The sequence below is a fragment of the Bos javanicus genome, chromosome 22, assembly GCF_032452875.1.
Source record: "Bos javanicus breed banteng chromosome 22, ARS-OSU_banteng_1.0, whole genome shotgun sequence".
Classification (NCBI taxonomy): domain Eukaryota; kingdom Metazoa; phylum Chordata; class Mammalia; order Artiodactyla; family Bovidae; genus Bos; species Bos javanicus.
The window spans coordinates 55,533,065-55,550,747 of record NC_083889.1 but is presented as its reverse complement, the minus strand read 5'-3'; the positions used below and the strand labels follow the sequence as shown (position 1 = coordinate 55,550,747).

The 17,683-nt window shown below is 41.4% G+C and overlaps 1 protein-coding gene across 20 annotated transcripts in view; it reads right to left on the bottom strand.

Annotated features, from left to right (window-relative positions):
* The window catches only part of ATG7 (autophagy related 7), a 273,963-nt gene that overhangs the window by 122,556 nt on the left and 133,724 nt on the right, over positions 1 to 17,683 (bottom strand). For 18 of the 20 annotated variants that reach the window (XR_009732575.1, XR_009732577.1, XR_009732576.1 and 15 more), the window contains one exon: positions 1,431 to 1,553. The exons of the other annotated variants lie outside the window; for them this stretch is intronic. Coding sequence is in view for 15 of the 18 variants with exons in the window: in XM_061397104.1 (XP_061253088.1) it covers positions 1,431 to 1,553 (123 nt within the window). In the remaining 3 variants the exon portion in view is untranslated. The remainder of the gene's footprint in view (positions 1 to 1,430; positions 1,554 to 17,683) is intronic. 20 annotated transcript variants of the gene reach the window in all.

Here is a 17,683-nt window from a genome sequence, read left to right as displayed (position 1 = left end):
TGAGAATGAGGCTAAGAGATCTGTGGGGGCCTGATCACAGGTCACAAGTGGGAGACTGCATCTGCTGGACGCCCAGAGGACAGCGGGGCAAGACGAAGAAGAATCACTCTCAGTTCCACGACAAGCGCTAGAGAAGTGCCATCACGCCTCATGGTGAGGTGAAAACGCTTACTTCCATCTGCTGGGAGCTTCGGGAGATTTCATTTGGGTATTTCTGTGTGGTATTCCTACACTCGGTGATAGGTCCACTCTTATAAACAGCAGTCTTCACCACTAGCTAGTCCAGTGTTGGGCTGGCCCACCATTCACTACCCCTGGGGCCTCCCCCAGTAGTGAGGATACACAACCCCAGACGGTAATCAATGAGCAGGACTAGGGGCTGATGGTAACTCTGCCAACGTCCTACTCCCAAAGGACATAGGCGCCCAAGTGTTTCTTATGTTACTTGAGGAAATGCTATGACAGGCCACGTTTTCCTAAGAGCTTCTTTACCTAGGTTACTGTGGGAGAGGGCTGAGTCGGGGGGATGTGTTGATTTAATCTCATTCATCCATCTTGAAGGATTCCCTGGTAGCTCAGACGGTAAAGAATTCCCCTGCAATGCAAGAGACCTCGGTTCGATCTCTGCGTCAGGAAGATCCCCTGGAGAAGGGAATGGCAACCCACTCCAGTATTCTTGCCTGGAGAATCCCATGGACAGAGGAGCCTGGCGGGCTACAGTCTATGGGCTCGCAGAGTCGGACACGACTGAGCGACTAAGCATCCACCTTGAGGAACTGTTTTGCCAAGTGACCAGGCAGTGCCACACATACACAGCATACTATTTTCTGAGAACAGCGAACATTTGGAAAAGCAAAATGATCATCCACCCTGTAATCCCAGTCTTTAAAAAACAAACAAACCACGACTGTAGCAACCCAGGAAATTAAGATTTGCAAAATATTCTAAACGGCAAGCAAAACAAAACTCTCTTAGGTTGTAACTGAGAAGGCAACCTCATGGTGGGCTTCAGTGGCCCAAGAGGACGGATTCGCTTGTGAAATAAAAACCAGGCGTGCTCTTGCTGAACATGGCCAGAGTCCAGTGTCTTCCCTGACTTGCATTTTGATGTATGGCCATCACAGCCAACTCTGCACTGGCCACAGGCATGCCGCCCGATAGAAAGAACGTGGATGCCTGGAAATCAATAGCCCGCAGTTTCTTCATCAGCAGTTTTGTGCATTTGGCACCCACCACACAACAACCTGCACACAGCAGCATCCAGCAACTGCAAACGGCTCGTTTACTCACGACCAGCAGACTGACTTAGCAATTTGGTTCTAAGGAAAACATTCATAATTAACCACTTCCTTCCTTTTCTGTAAATCTGAATATCAAACAGGCTTTAGACACATCTGTCTTCTGAACAAGATCTTTGTCTTAAGTCTTACCTCAGCAGCCTGGGTCTCTTGATGCAGCAACGTAAGACCGGTCAAGTCCTCTAAGAAGGAATGTGAAGAATTAAACACCTTCGCCAGGAAATTAAATCCTTCTCGTTCATACTGATCGAGAACCTGTAAAGACATTTATGAGTGAAAGTGTTAAGTCACTCAGTCATGTCCGACTCTTTTTACCCCATGGACTACAGCCCTCCAGGCTTCTCTGTCCAAGGAATTCTCCAAGCAAGAATACTGGAATGAGTAGCCATTCCCTTCTCCAGGAAATCTTCCTGACCCAGGGATTGAACCGGGGTCTCCCGCACTGCATGTGGATTCTTTACTGTCTGAGCCACCATGGAAGTATATTAGATATATGCTAAGGGGGAGGTAGGATTTAAATGCATATTAAAAGATTTTTACTTCTAATAATCACCTGTCAAAAAATGGAACTAAAACAAGAATTAAAAATATGGGAAAAATCAATCTGTTAGGCAAACAACTGTGAGGGTTTAGTATTTATCATTTTCCCTTTCTTAGAAAGAACGACAATACCATCTTCCAATTCAGATGACAGTGTTTCTCAGACAAAATAAGTTACATGCAAATTCACTAAAAATTCTAGAAGAGTAGAGGTTGCTGATTCTAAAGTTCACTTTTTAGGAGAAAAGTAATAGGCAATTATTTCCTTGTGTATTGACAGATGAATGGATAAAGAAATTGTGGTACATATATACCATGGAATATTAGCCATAAAAAGGTATGAATTTGAGTCAGTTGGAAACGGGTGGATGAATCTAGAGCTTGTTATACAGAGTGAAGTAAGTGAGAAAGAGGAAAAACAAATACCGTATATTAACGCATATCCATGAAATCTAGAAAAATGGCACTGATGACCCTATTTGCAGGGCAGGAATAGAGACACAGACGTCAAGACTGGACTGACGGACACAGCAGGGGAAGGAGAGGGTGGGACAAATGGAGAGCGTAGCACTGCCTGTATCCACCACCGTGTGTAACAGAGACGGCAGCGGGGAGCTGCTGCGCGACACAGAAAGGGCAGCTGTGCTCTGCGACGGCCCAGGGGGGCGGGCGAGGCTGCTGCTGAGACGGAGGCTCAAGAGGCAGGCGGCTCCTGTATATTTACAGCAGATTCACGCTGCTGTAGGGCAGAAACACAACGCTGTAAAGCAATTATCCTCAATTAAAAATAAATTAATAGAAGAACAAACAAAACTATAGGCAAGAGAAGAGCCAAGAAAAAAATTTTAAGGATAAAGGGAAAGGAAGGGACAAAAGGTGGGAAATGAGACCCACCAGTTAGTCAAATGCATTAAAAATGATTTTTTTAAATGTAAAAATGAATTTCATCGGCATATCACAAAAAAGTTGCCCAAACAGCCAATAAACATATGAAAAGTTGCTCAACATCACAAGTGACAGCTAAAAACCACAACGAACGGCTACTTTATAGCTACCGGAGCGGCTAAGATGAACAAGACGGAAAATACCAAGTACTCGCAAGGGTATGGAACAACCACTGTTCTCACGGGAAGACAAAATAACCGCCTTAGGTGCTTAATATTTATATGCCCTGTGACCAAGAGATTCTTAAAGAAGGCTGAGTGCCGAAGAATCAGTGCTTTCGAACTGCAGTGTTGGAGAAGACTCTTGAGAGTCCCTGGGACTGCAAGATCAAACCAGTCCATCCTAAAGGAAATCAGTCCTGAATATTCACTGGAAGGACTGATGCTGAAGCTGAAGTTCCAACACTTTGGCCACCTGATGCGAAGAGCTGACTCATTTGAAAAGACCCTGATGCTGGGAAAGACTGAAGGCAGGAGGAGAAGGGGACGACAGAGGATGAGACGGTTGGATGGCATCACCGACTCAATGGACATGAGTTTGAGCAAGCTCTGGGAGATGGTGAAGGACAGGGAAGCCTGGTGTGTCCATGGGGTCACAAAGAGTCGGACATGACTGAGCGACTGAACAATACCAACAAACAAAAAAATGTGCACAGAGGCGCATCAGAAGAGCGGAACAAAAGTGTCCAAGCAGCACCATTCATGACAGCCCCAACAAGGAACTACTCCAGTGTCCGTCAACAGTAGGCTGAATTAACAAACTGTGGCTTATTCACGCAATGGAATAACACACAGACATGCAAATGTACTACGACTACAAGCAACAATATAGATGATTCTCACAAACTACGTTAAACAAAAGAAGGGAGAAGCGGTGTACACTACAGGATTACAACAATGTAAAGTTTTTTAAAAAGTGAACCTGTGCTGTTAGAAGTCAGGAGTGTGGTTGTGCAGTGAGGGGCTGGAACTGGAAGAGGGCACAGGGGAGGGCCTGAGGTGCTGGTAACTTTTTCTTTTATCTGGGTTCTGGTTACAAAGATACACCTGTGAAAAACCATCAAGTACTTTTTCATATATACATTGTCCTTTGATCAAAAGATCAAAAGAAGGACTTCCCTGGTAACGCAGTAGATAAAAACCTGCCTGCCAGTGCAGGGGACAAGGGTTTGATCCCTGGTCCAAGAAGGCTCCACATGACACAGAGCAGCTAGGCCTGTGGACCACAGCTGTGAACCTGCGCGCCCCAGCTGCTGAGCCCTTGTGCCCTGGAGCCTCTGCAGCAAGAGCAGCCGGCACAACGAGAAGCCCCCGTTCGCGGCAGCTAGTGAAAGCGCACACAAAGCCACAGAGACCCAGTGCAGCCAAAAGCAAAGGAATTAGCTAATTTTAAAAAATATCAAAAGATACAAGATCGGTAGTCTTTTGAGGAGAACAATATAAGAACATGACTGCTTAAAAGTGATTAGCACACTTAGGAATTCAATGATCACTGTGAATTACAGAAGGCACACGGTGAATCAGAGCCTCGGAAATTCTCTCAAAACTCAGAGTAAATAAAGAGACGACTGCTTCAGATACATAGCAGACACTGATGATACATCCCGGAAATCAACACATGAACGGAAAGGCTGGAAAAGCAATGACACAAAATACAGAGAAAATAATTTTTAAAAAATGTCTCCATGCAGAAATGAAAATGTAGAAGCCCTTCAATCCAGCAATTCCACTTCAAAGACTTGTCAAAGAATTTTTGCTGTTGTTGAGGCTTGCAGACTTGTGACCCCCTCCCCGCTTCCAATATTCTTTAATACTGAGAGGGTAACAGGCAGGAAGGCCAAGGGTCTCCAAATGGAGAAGACAGGCTGCAAGCATCAGACATGTTTTCTCTCTCTCTCAAGCGGCAGGAGGAAACAAACTACTAGTGTTATATTTTCCCTTCTCTATACAAATTTAAAGAAACGTTTCTCTTCAAATTCTGTGTTGCCATGACGACACCTGGTTCCACCTGAACTTAACTTTTCTCAAACCTCGAGCTAACCAATATATTTTTCTTATGGATATGTTTGTCTTAAGCTACGTTAACAAACTATGTATTTACCCTAGACTCTGTCTTTAAGTAGGTTGCAAACCAGTATGCAAACAAACCAGCATGTTTTACTCACGCAAATCTTCTCTTAAGCTATGTTAATGAGACTGTATTTGCTTGGAAACCTACCTTTCTTCAAGATTCACGTCAGCCCGTGACAACTCACCTTGTGCCCACGTTACCTCAAAATGCATGCTGTGGGTGAGGGGCCTGGTGCCATTCTCTGGGTTTTGAGGCATTTCCTTTTTCTAATTAGCAGACTGCTAGTAGCTATATAACATCCTGCTAAAGACTAGCAGGGGGCACTCCTTCTGCGCCCTTCTGATGTCTATGTCCGAAGCTTTCTTTATCTCTTTCATACTTTCAGTTAAAACTTTATTACACAAAAGCTCTGAGCAATCAAGTCTCGTCACTGGCCCCAGACTGAGTTCTCCTCTGGAGCCCAAGTATCCCGGCGTTTTTCGTGGTTCAGCAACAACCTTTCAATATTTAGCTATTTTTTTTTATAAGGTGAATATTGTAAAGAAAATCTGACGATGAGCATGTTGACTCTTCAGTGGCATGCCCACCTCGTCCCCACTTAAATCCTGCTTGTCGTTGGTCAGTCGCTCAGTTGTGTCCGACTCTTTTTGGCCCCATGGACTGTAGTCCACCAGCCTTCTCTGTGCATGAGATTTCCCAACCAAGAATACTACAGTGGGTTGCCATTTCCTTCTCCAATATTTTACTTGCATGGGCACAAAGGCTGAGGTGCAAGGATACTCACAGGAACACCATTTGCAACAACAAAAGATTCAAAATAACCACCCCTTTAAAGGTGCTGACTAACTAAACTGCAGTATATTTACGGTCAAAGACATAATCAGGATGCATTAAAAGAATGAGGCATTTCTACAGTACTGATATAAACTGACTTCCAAGACAGAAATGTATTAAAAAGCAATATCCAGAGTATGAATCTAGTACTGATGCTTTTAAAATAAAGGTGGTGGAGAGGAAGCAAGGGAAATGCACATATGCAGGGGCTTGTTTCTGCATATAGTATCCCTGAAGAACAGACACACAAACACACACACACACACGCCTGACAACAAGTAGTTGCCTTTGTATATTCTTTTACACTACTCGAGTGTTTTTAAACCATGTACAAATATTACCTATTCATATAATATCATAAATCTCAAAAAATTTTTTTTTTCCTTTGGTGCCAGAGAAAGGTCTTAAAAGAAAAGGATGAAGAACTCTAATGTCCTGATGAGGCAGTTGGAACTGGAGGGGAGCAGTGGCTCCTCGTGGGCACAGCAAGTGTGTAGGTAGGGACCAGGGAAGTGGCCGCAGTGCTAAGTTAAGGAGAACAGGGAGCTGGGTGCTGGGGAGCTCTAGGGTCTGGACAGTAAGGTCCAGGGAGGGCCAGTCAGCTCTGGGGTCAGGCGGTGAGGTCATCTGCTGCCAGAGAAGGGGATGTGGTGGGCCATGGAGCTGGAGGAGGGTAGTGATGGTCTGGGACAGCAGGGTGGAGAATGGGAGAGGGGCAGGTGGTTAGTGGTGCACAAAAGTACTGACAACCTAAAACCCCCATTCAGGACAAAAATTTGAGTTTGGGGAGAAAGATAATTTAACAATCCATCAAAGCTTGGGGACTGGCCAGAAAGGGTCAAATAATTTGAGGCGCTAGTGAGTAATTAAAAGACAGTTGCTTCTTGGAAGGAAAGCTATGACAAACCTAGATAGCATATTAAAAAGCAGAGACATCACTTTGCCGACAAAAGTTTATATAGTCAAAGCTGAAGTTTTTCCAGTAGTCATGTACAGATGTGAGAGTTGAACCTAAAGAAGGTTGAGTATTGAAGAATTGATACTTTTGAACTGTGGTGCTTGAGAAGACTCTTGAGAGTCTCTTGGACAACAAGGAGATCAAACCAGTCAATCCTACAGGAAATCAACCCTGAAAATTCACTGGAAGGACTGATGCCGAAGCTGAAGCTCCAATACTTTGGCCACCTGATGAGAAGAGCCGACTCATTAAAAAACTCCCTGATACTGGCAAAGATTGAGGGCAGGAGGAGAAGGGGGTGACAGAGGATGAGATGGTTGGATGGCGACACCGATTTAATGGAGATGAGTTTCAGCAAACTCTGGGAAATGGTGAAGGACAAGGAAGCCTGGCTTGCTGCAGTCCGTGGGGTCGCCAAGAGTTGGACATGACTGAACGACAGGAGTGAGTAGTCATGAAGGGGTCTGAGGCTGTTGAGCACAGACCTGCAGGCAGGAGGCATGGAGAAGCGGAATCCTGGAGAGGTGGAGGAGCAGGGGGTGACTCTTACATGCCAAGGCATCAACAAAGTGCAGTCTTTGGCCGATTAGCCACAGGAAATTAATTTGACAACCCAATGCCTGGATAAAAAAGCATTTAATAACTGAATTCCTCAGTAATTACGAGATTCCTTACAAACCAGAATGTTATCTCAGGAAAAATGTGCATAGAAATTAGGTGACCCTTTTCAAACTGCCAAGAGCTCTGTGTTTAGTGACCATCCGATTTTTGTTTTTTAAGAGAGATGACATTAATATTGCGATTTATTTTTTAATTGACACATAGTTCATTTATAATGTTGTGTTAGTTTCAGATATACAGCAGAGTGAGTGGTTCATACGTATCTATTCTTCTTCAGATTCTTTTTGCTTATAGGTTATTATAGAATACTGAGTGGAATTCCCTGCACTATATACAATAGGTCCTTGTTGGTCATCTATTTTATATATAGTAGCTCGTACATGTTAATCCCAAACTTCTAATTTATCCATACCCCCGTTACCATAATCATAAGTTTTCTCTGTTAATCATAAGTCTTCTCTGTCTGTGGAAGTCTATTTTGTAAATAAGTTCATTTGTATCTTTATTTTTTTAGATTCCACATATACACAATATCATATGACATTTGTCTTTCTCTGTCTCCCTTCACTTAGTATGATCATCTCTAGGTCCATCCAGTGATCACTTATTTCTGAGTGAACTATTCAACTCATTAAGCAGCTTCTTTGTGCCAGGTTTCCAGTAAGGCAAAAAAAAAAAAAAAAAGACATGGGAATGAAAAATGGACAAAAACTTTGATAAAAAAAAAAAAATTTGGAGTAACTGCAGAGATGACTCTTTGTTGGATCTTAATTAAACCTGGAGATTTCAAGCCTGTGTTTCCACAGATAATTTTGTAGTGCTATAAATCTGGATGAAGTGGAAAAAACGAATGGCCAGGGTAGAATGAGTGAAGGCCTTCCCCATAATCAGGATGTACAGAAAGTTTGATGCTGAAACATTATTAATAGCTCTGGCTTGAAAAATATGTGGAAAAACTTAACCCTCCAGGGGCATATTTAATCATGCAAGAGTTTTCCAGTATTCCCTTTATGTGCTGGGAAGTTAATCTGTGTTATGAGTATAAGCAGCTTATAAAATGTAGGAGGATTTTTTTCCTCCTCCACAAACAGCTCAATCTTAAAGGAGAAAAAAAATGTGTTTTAAATCATCAAAAAAAAAAAAAAAAAGAGAGAGACAGAAAAAAAGTATCACAATGAATTTGAGCACTGCAACAACCTGTCATAAAACATAAAACATATAATACCTCTTAAGTAAATTATATAATATGTGGTCTTATACACATTACATTTTGGAAGGTTATAAGTATTCTAAAGATACTAGGTTATAAGTATTCTAAAGGTTGTAAGTATTCTAAAGATTATAAGTTTATAAGTATTCTAAAAGGTTATAAGGTTATAAGTATAAGAAGGTTATAAGTATTCTAAAGATTCTAAAGTTTTTTTTCAAGATCTTTCTGTGTTGTTGGGTGTTGTCATTATAGACTGCCTGAACTGGCTATGTCTGCTCCTGCCCCTAAAAAGGGCTCTGAAAAAGCTGTGACCAAGGCCCAGAAGAAGGACAGCAAGAAGCGCAAGCGCAGCCGCAAGGAGAGCTACTCCATGTACGTGTACAAGGCGCTGAGGCAAGTCCATCTGGACACTGGCATCTCCTCCAAGGCCATGGGCATCATGAACTCCTTCGTCAACGACGTTTTCGAGCGCATCGCTGGCGAGGCATCGTGCCTTGCGCATTACAACAAGCGCTTGACTATCACATCCAGGGAGATCCAGACCACCGTGCGCTTGCTGCTACCTGGGGAGCTGGCCAAGCACGCTGTGTCCGAGGGCACTGAGGCTGTCACAAAGTATACCAGCTCCAAGTAAATATAACACGCCTAGCCGCTGTTAACGGAGAACGCAATGGCACCCCACTCCAGTACTCTTGCCTGGAAAATCCCATGGACGGAGGGCCTGGTGGGCTGTAGTCCATGGGGTCACTAAGAGTTGGACACAACTGAGCGACTTCATTCTTTCACTTTCTAAAGATACTAGGAGAGTTTGCTAAGTAGAGAAATAATAACTCCTTTAAAGATATGGATCCTTTCCTGATGGACACAATTTTCCTTACTTAACTATGGCAACCCACCCCCGTATTCTTGCTGGGAAATCTCATGAACAGAGGAGCCTGATGGGCTACAGTCAGTGGGGTCACCAAGAGTCGGACACAACTGAACAACAACAAGGCTATGCCGCTCCCCACGGCACGCTGAATTGCCACGGGGACTGAAGAAAACACTCTGCCTCACTGTCTTGGTAATAGGGAGCTGATCGTTTTTAAATATCAACCAGATGGTTGGTAACTTTGTTTCTATTTCTGTATATGTCAGTGATATAAACCAGATAATGGATAAGAAAACAGCTTCCTATGGAAATGCAGCTATCATCTTAACTAAATCAGTTGCTGTTAACTTCCTCTGTTTAGATACAGGCTTTACAATGTCAAAACTTTAAAAAGGAGGACAGTTCTGAGTTCAAGATACATAATAGCAGGGGATGATTTATGGGTGCAAGAGTGAGAGGTACAAACGATTCAGTACAAGACCGGTTACAAGGACATATTGTACAACATGGGAGATACAGCCAACATTTTGCAATAATTGCAAATAGAGTACAACCTTTCAAAAATGTATAAAAATTTTTAAAAAGTGAGTCTGAAAAGATAAAAAAGTCTGAAATGAGATTTTAAGGTTAACTAGTTCTTTCCTGTAAACTGATCTAATTTCATAATGTAAATAAAAATAGAAACAAAGTTAAGAAAACATACCAGTATGTCAAAAACTAGAGCTGCCGGGAGCCAGCGTGAGGAACTCCGCCCGTGGCAAAGGTCATGAGGAAGGAGGCTCGGCATATGCAAAGGTGGGATCGAGCCTCAGGAGTTCCCCTGGAAGTTCTCGAGCATCTACCCCCAAAACCAGAGTCTGCCTACTTTCTGCTTTGTGCTCTCACCTACACCTCTGACTTTACGGGGGGTTGTCCCCCACTACCTCTCTCTGAAAAAAGAGTTAACTTACAGCTCCAGTTGATAAAGTTGGTGGGCGTGATAAGAGTGTTTTAACCTACAAACTCCTCTGAAGGTTATTCTGGCCACATGTGATTGTTCACAGCCTCCCAACCGTGAGAGGCATGAGATGTTCTAAACTGTCTAAATACAGATTCCTTTGAGCAATTAAAAGATTGATTAGGAATTGTATTGGTGAAGGGTTTTTCACTTGTTGGGCCAATGTTTGCTGCTAAGTTTCCATATCCCTTACCTGCTGTGTCCCTGGTAGTGTATTGATTAATATAATTGGTGTAAGTAGTAGCTTTAATGTTTGTAACCTTGGATCCTTGAGTTAATTCTTTTTCTTGTTATAGCCCACCACACCTTTGCCCTATAGGAATGCAACTTTATCTAATGCTTTTGGAGGGTGGCACCTGACTAATCACCTTTAGAGAAAAATAAGTTTTCTGAAGAAAGGGTCTTAAAATGTTAACAGGCCTCAGGGCCAGAAGATGATGCAAATCACCTAAACTTTTGCATATGATAAGTTTGCAGGAAGAAAGCCTGGCTTACTGCATGACTCTACCCCTTCCCCCATTATCCTCTATGCATAACTTAAGGTATAAAAACTACTTTGGAAAATAAAGTGCAGGCCTTGTTCACCGAAGCTTGGTCTCCCCATGTCGTTCTTTCTCTCACCTTCTGGCTGAATTATTCAGCCTCTTTTCTCCACTGAATTTCCTCACTGAGCTATCCTTATTTAACCACTCTTCATATCTTTAATTAACGCTTAATTGATCTATTGTTTCCTGATCGCCGAAGCTGTCTCCCCTTCGAAACCCCTGACTCCACCGTGGCTGGACCCCGGCAATAGCATGAATCAGGATAATACCTGGCATGTCAAAAACGCACTACAGATAAGTCTCTTGTTCTTTCCCTAATGTCACTGTATAGTGTCCATTTTTCTTAGGAATCCAAATCTAAAATGGGTACAATGGTAATTTAGAGGATATGGGAGATTTTAAATCAAAATGTTGAATAGCTTTCAAATTTCAACAATGGAATAAGAGTTCCGAACACTTCAGGGATTTTAACTGAACTTCTTACAGTGCAACACACAACTGTACTAAAAACAAAGCCAAATAATATCGTATCTTGGTGTTGTCCCATACCAAACTCAGAAATCTACTGAGGTTAATTGAGCAGAAGGAAAGAAACTGAAAACTGGGAGACAACATGCAATGGGCAGTAATTTGCCAACAGTGGGCAAAACTTCGTCTTTCTGAGTCTGTCTGCTCATCGCTACAATGGGTTTGTTTGTTGCTTAGTCGCTAAGTCGTGTCTGACTCTGCGATCCCATGGACTGTGGTCCACCAGGCTCCTCTGTCCATGGGAAGAATACTGGAGAGGGTTGCCATTTCCTCCTCCCGGGGATCTTCCTGACTCAGCGACTGAACCTGCGTCTCCTACATTGGCAGGAGGGTTCTTTACCACTGAACCACTGGGGAAAACCTACAATGGGGATAAAACTCCAAGCCTATCTGTCCACTTAGATTATGAAAAAAAAAAAGATTTTATGACTTCAATCACTAAGAATGGTTTACAAAGGACAATAAAAGTGCTATTCCTTTATTACCTTTTTTGCACTTATTCTCATGATACAATTACTATCAGCTAATAGGGTGTGGCACACACAGAAAACACAGGAGAAAATGGCACACGGTGACAGAGAAAGTACCAGAGTAAGGGGCTCTGAGAACACTCTTCCATAAACGAGAATACTAACAAACCCTGAGGCATATTTATTTAAGAAAAGCAGCTGTAAAAATAAGGTTTGTGGTGTTTTAACTTGACCAGTTCCCAGCCCTTTTCCCTTCTAGCTTGACTGTAGCCTTGAAAACCAACACACCATCACAGTGAAAACTAGGCTGGGAGCCAGCGGAGGAGGCACATCGGAGATCTGAAGGAGCTGTGACCCCATGTTCAGAAAATTGCCACCTGTTTGTAAGGAAGACCCCACTCACTTGCTGCTCAGTTGCTGTCTTTATTTGACTTGACTCAGAAATCACCATATGTGAAAACCTTTTTCCAGGGACCAGTTGTTGAAAAGTATCAGGAGCAACTGTTGTTCAACACTGTGACCTGCTGAGGTGGTAAGTGACAGTTAAAGCAACAATAAGCTTAAAACAAAAAGCTTAAAAGGAAAATCTGGTGAATCCCACAATCTTAGGAATCCAGAAGACTACACATGAGCATAGACCTAGGTGCATGCCCTAAGTCACACACGCGCTCAGCAAAGATCTGAGAAGGCCTTAAGCTCTCACCTCTAGCTGATCAGGAGGATCTGGGCAGGTAGGAGATGAAGGGTAAGGCAGAGTACCTAACTGCCCAGGCGAGCACTGAGGACATGGCCCACCACACACACAGCCCCCAACAGAGAGTGGAAGGCTTACTGGTTCTGTTAGGGGAAGCACACTGATTGAAGCACAGGTGCCCCACCCTGGCCAGGCACCATAGTAACCATTTGCATGAGTTGTTTTAGGACAGGAGATCCTGATAAGGAATACGGAACTAATAAGCCACCAACCGGAAGAGTTTGGGAAAGGTTGAAAGGAGACACCGCGTGTTCGTCCACTTCCCAGAATCCCTCTCACTAGCATCCATCTTGGCTGGGCCATGTGCGCCACCAGGAAAGACTCTGAATTAGAATGATTGGCCAAAGAACACCCGGAAACTAATCCCATCACCATAAAACCTGAGACTGCAAGCCACGCGGCAGAGCAGTTCTCCTGGGTTCCCTTACCCTACTGCTCTCCACCCGGGCGCCCTTTCCCAATAAAATCTCTTGCTTTGTCAGCACATGTGTCTCCTCGGACAGTTTATTTCCAAGTGTTAGACAAGAGCCCAGTTTCGGACCCTGGAAGGGGTCCGCCTTCCTGCAACGGTTCCAGGCATTTCAGGAGATCTCTGTCCAGTCATTAGATGGCCACTAAGTTAACTGAGCACAAAGGGCCACACAGGACAAAGACTACAAACCTAACGAGATTAGTTTAGAGAAGTCACTGAATAACAAACAACAGGAGCAGCAAGGAATGACAGCAAACCTTGGAGAAGGAAGAAAATCTGATCCCAGAGCTTCTGCATTATATTGTTGAAAATGTCCAGCTCTCAACAGAAAATTACCAGTTGTGCAGAGAAACAGGAAAGTATGTCCCCACACAAAACAAAAATGAAATCAATCTATAGAAACTGTCCCTGAGGAACCTACTAGACAGACTTGAAAACTGCTATTTTAAGTATGTTCAAAGAACTAAAAAAATCATGTGTAAGTAACTAAAGGAAAGTACGAGAATGCTACCTCACCAAAATACAGAATACCAATAAAGGGAAACAAAACAAAACAAAAAACCACCCAAGAGACATTCTGGAATTGAAAAACACAACTGAAAAATTCGAGACTCTCAACAGCAGATTTGGGTTAGCTGAAGAAAGAATTACTGAACATGAAGAGAGGTCAACTGAGACTAGCCAGTTTCAAAACTCTCAAAAAATTGCAGAGGAAGGAACACTTCTAAACTCATTCTATGAGGCCACCATCACCCTGATACCAAAACCAGACAAGGACAACATAGAAAAAGAAAATTATAGGCGAATATCACTGATGAACATAGATGCAAAAATTGTCAACAAAATTCTAACAAACAGAATTTAACAACACATTAAAATGTTCAAACACCATAATCAGGTGGGTTTATTTCAGGGATGCAAGGATTCTTCCATATACACAAATCAATCAATGTGACATACCATATTAACAAACTGAAAGATAAAAACCATATAATAATCTCAAGAGATGCAGAAAAGGCCTTTGACAAAATTCAGCACCCACTTATGATTAAAATTCTTCAAAAAATAGGCACAGAAGGAACCTACCTCAACACAGCTAAATCCACTTATGGTAAGCCCACAGCAAAGAGTATTCTCAGTGGTGAAAAACTGAAAGCATTCTCTGTAAGATCAGGAACAAGACAAAGGTGCCCACTCTCACCAATATTATTCAACATAGTTTTGGAAGTCCTAACTATGACAATCAGAGAAGAAAAAGAAATAAAAGGAATCCAGATTGAAAAAAAAGAAAGCTCTCACTGTTTGCAGATGACATGATACCATACACAGAAAACCCTAGAGATACTATCAGAAAATTACTAGAGCTAATCAGTGAATTTAACAAAGTTGTGGGATACAAAATCAATACACAGAAATCACTTGCATTCCTATATACTAACAATGAACACTCAGAAAGAGAAATTAAGGAATCAATCCCATTCACCACTGCAACAAAAAGAATAAAATATCTAGGAATAAACCTACCTAAGGAGACAAAATAAATGTATACAGAAAATTATAAGGCACTGATAAAAGAAATCAAAGATGACATAAACAGATGGAGAGATATTCCATGTTCCTGGCTTAGAAGAATCAATATTGTGAAAATGACTATACTATGAAATACAATCTACAGATTCAATGCAATTCCTATCAAACTACCAATGGCATTTTTCACAATTCATATGGAAACACAAAATTCCCCGAACAGCCAAAGCAGTCTTGAAAAGGACGAATGAAAGTGGAGGAATCAACTTTCCTGACTTCAGATTATACTATAAAGCTACAATCATTACGACTCTATAGTACTGGCACAAAAACAGAAATATAGACCAATGGAACAAGATAGAGAGCCCAGAAATAAACCCATGCACCTATGGGTAGCTTATTTTTGACAAAGGAGCCAAGAATATACAATATAAAAGAGGCAAAGATAGCCTCTTGAGCAAGTGGTGCTGGGAAAACTGGTCAGCTACATGTAAAAGGATGAAATTAGAACACTTCCTAATACCGTACACAAAGATAAACTCAAAATGGATTAAAGACCTAAATGTAGGACCAGAAACTGTAAAACTGATAGAGGAAAACATAGAACACTCGATGACATAAATCAAAGCAAGATCCTCTCTGACCCACCTCCTAGAGTAATGGAAATAAAAACAAAAATAAACGAGTGGGATCTAATTAAACTTAAAAGCTTTTGCACAGCAAAGGAAATTATAAACAAGATGAAAAGATAATCCTCAGAATGGGAGAAAATAATAGCAAATGAAACAACTGACAAAGGATTAATTTCCAAAACATACAAGCAGCTCATACAATTCAATACCAGAAAAACAAACAACCCAATCAAAAAGTGGGGAAAAGACCTAAACAGACATTTTTCCAAAGAAGACATACAGATGGCTAATAAACACATGAAAAGATGCTCAACATTGCTTATTATTAGAGAAATGCAAATCAAAACTACAATGAGATATCACCTTACACTGGTCAGAATGGCCATCATCAAAGAGTCTACAAACAATATATGCTGAAGAGGGTATGGAGAAAAGGGAACCCTCTCCCACTATTGGTGGGAATGTAAATTGATACAGTCACAGTGGAAGACGGTATGGAGATTCCTTAAAAAACTAGAAATAAAATCACCACATGACCCAGCAATCCCACTCCCAGGCATATACCCTGAGAAAATCAAAACTGAAAAAGACACATGAACCCCAATGTTCACTGCAGCACTATTTACAACAGCTAGAACATGGAAGCAACTTAGATGTCCACTGACTGATGAATGGGTAAAGAAGCCGTGGTATGTATATACAATGGAATATTACTTGGCCATAAAAAGGAATGCATTTGCATCAGTTCTAATGAGATGGATGACCTAGAACCTATTACACAGAGTGAAGTCAGTCAGAAAGAGAAAGATAAATATCGTATACTAAGGCACATATGGTAAGTCAGTGGGTAAAGAATCTGCCTGCAACGCGGAAGATCTGGGTTCCATCCCTGGGTTGGGAAGATCCCCTGGAGGAGGGTATGACAACTCACTCCAGTATCTTGCCTGGAGAATCCTCAAGGACAGAGGAGCCTGGTGGGCTATAGTCCATGGGGTCGCAAAGAGTCAGACACAACTGAGCAACTAAGCATACACAGCAACTCATATATACGGAATCTGGGAAAAGACGGTACTGATGAATTTATTTGCAGGGAAGCAACAGAGAAAGTGACATGGAGAACAGACTTATGGACATTGCGGGGGGTTGGTGTGCAAGGAGAGGGTGAGATGTACGGAGAGAGTAACATGGAAACTCCATTAGCATATGTAAAATACATAGCCAATGGGAATTTGCTGTATGGCTCAGGAAACTCAAACAGGCTCTGTATCAACCTAGAGGAGTGGGATGGGGAGGGAGATTTAAGAAGGAGGGTACCTATGTATACCTATTAGTGACTCATGCAGATGTTTAACAGAAAACAACAAAATTCTGTAAAGCAATTATCCTTCAATTAAAAAATAAATTAAAAACATTAAAAGTGATGGAGAAATTAACACATTCCAAGGTAAAGAGAAAACAGAGAATTAATCACTAGAAAACCTGCCCTGTCAGAAAAACTAAAGGGAATTCTTCTGACTGAAATTAAAGGACACTGGACAGTAACTCAAATCCACATGAAGAAAACATTTCAGGGAAAAGTAACTGTATAGATAAATACAGAAGACTAAATATATTTCTGTTGCAATTTTTTTCCTATGTGATTTAAAATACAAATGCATAATGCAATAATTATAAGTCTATGTTGTTGTAAATTATATAAAGATGTAATTTGTGTGACAGCAAGCACAAAGGAAGGAAAGAGAAACAGATATTACAGGAGCAAAGTTTTTGTATACTAATGAAATTAAGTGATGTTAAACAAAATTACACTGCTAGAAATTAAGATTTTAATTGCGATTTTCAGGACAGCCACTGAGAAAATAACTGAAAAAATTTACTATAAAAGAAAACACAGGGCATGAAATATAAGAAAAGTAATGTGGCATGTCAGAAAATATCTAGTTAACACAAAAGAAGGAGGTAATAGAGAAATATAGAAAGAAAAAAAAAGACGTAAGACGCATAGAAAACAAACAGCAATACTGCAAATGTAAATCCTATCTTATCAGTAATTACATTAAATGTAAATGAATTAAACACTTCAACTAAAAGGCAGACATAGCAAAATGCATAAAAAAGCATATCCAACTAAATGTTGTCTACTTGAGATGCATTTTAGATTCAAAGACACAAATAAGCTGAAAGTAAAAGAAGAGAAAAAGGTATTCCATGCACTTTCAATTATGCAAGACAAGTATTAATAAGTTCTAGAGACCTAGTGACATGGTAATGATAGTAAACAATACTATATTGTTTACTTGAGGTCTGCTAATAGGATAGATTTGAAATTAAACTTCTCATACATACACACACACACATACATGCACTTGTTGGAGGGGATGGATATGTTAATTAGCTTGACTGTGGTGATA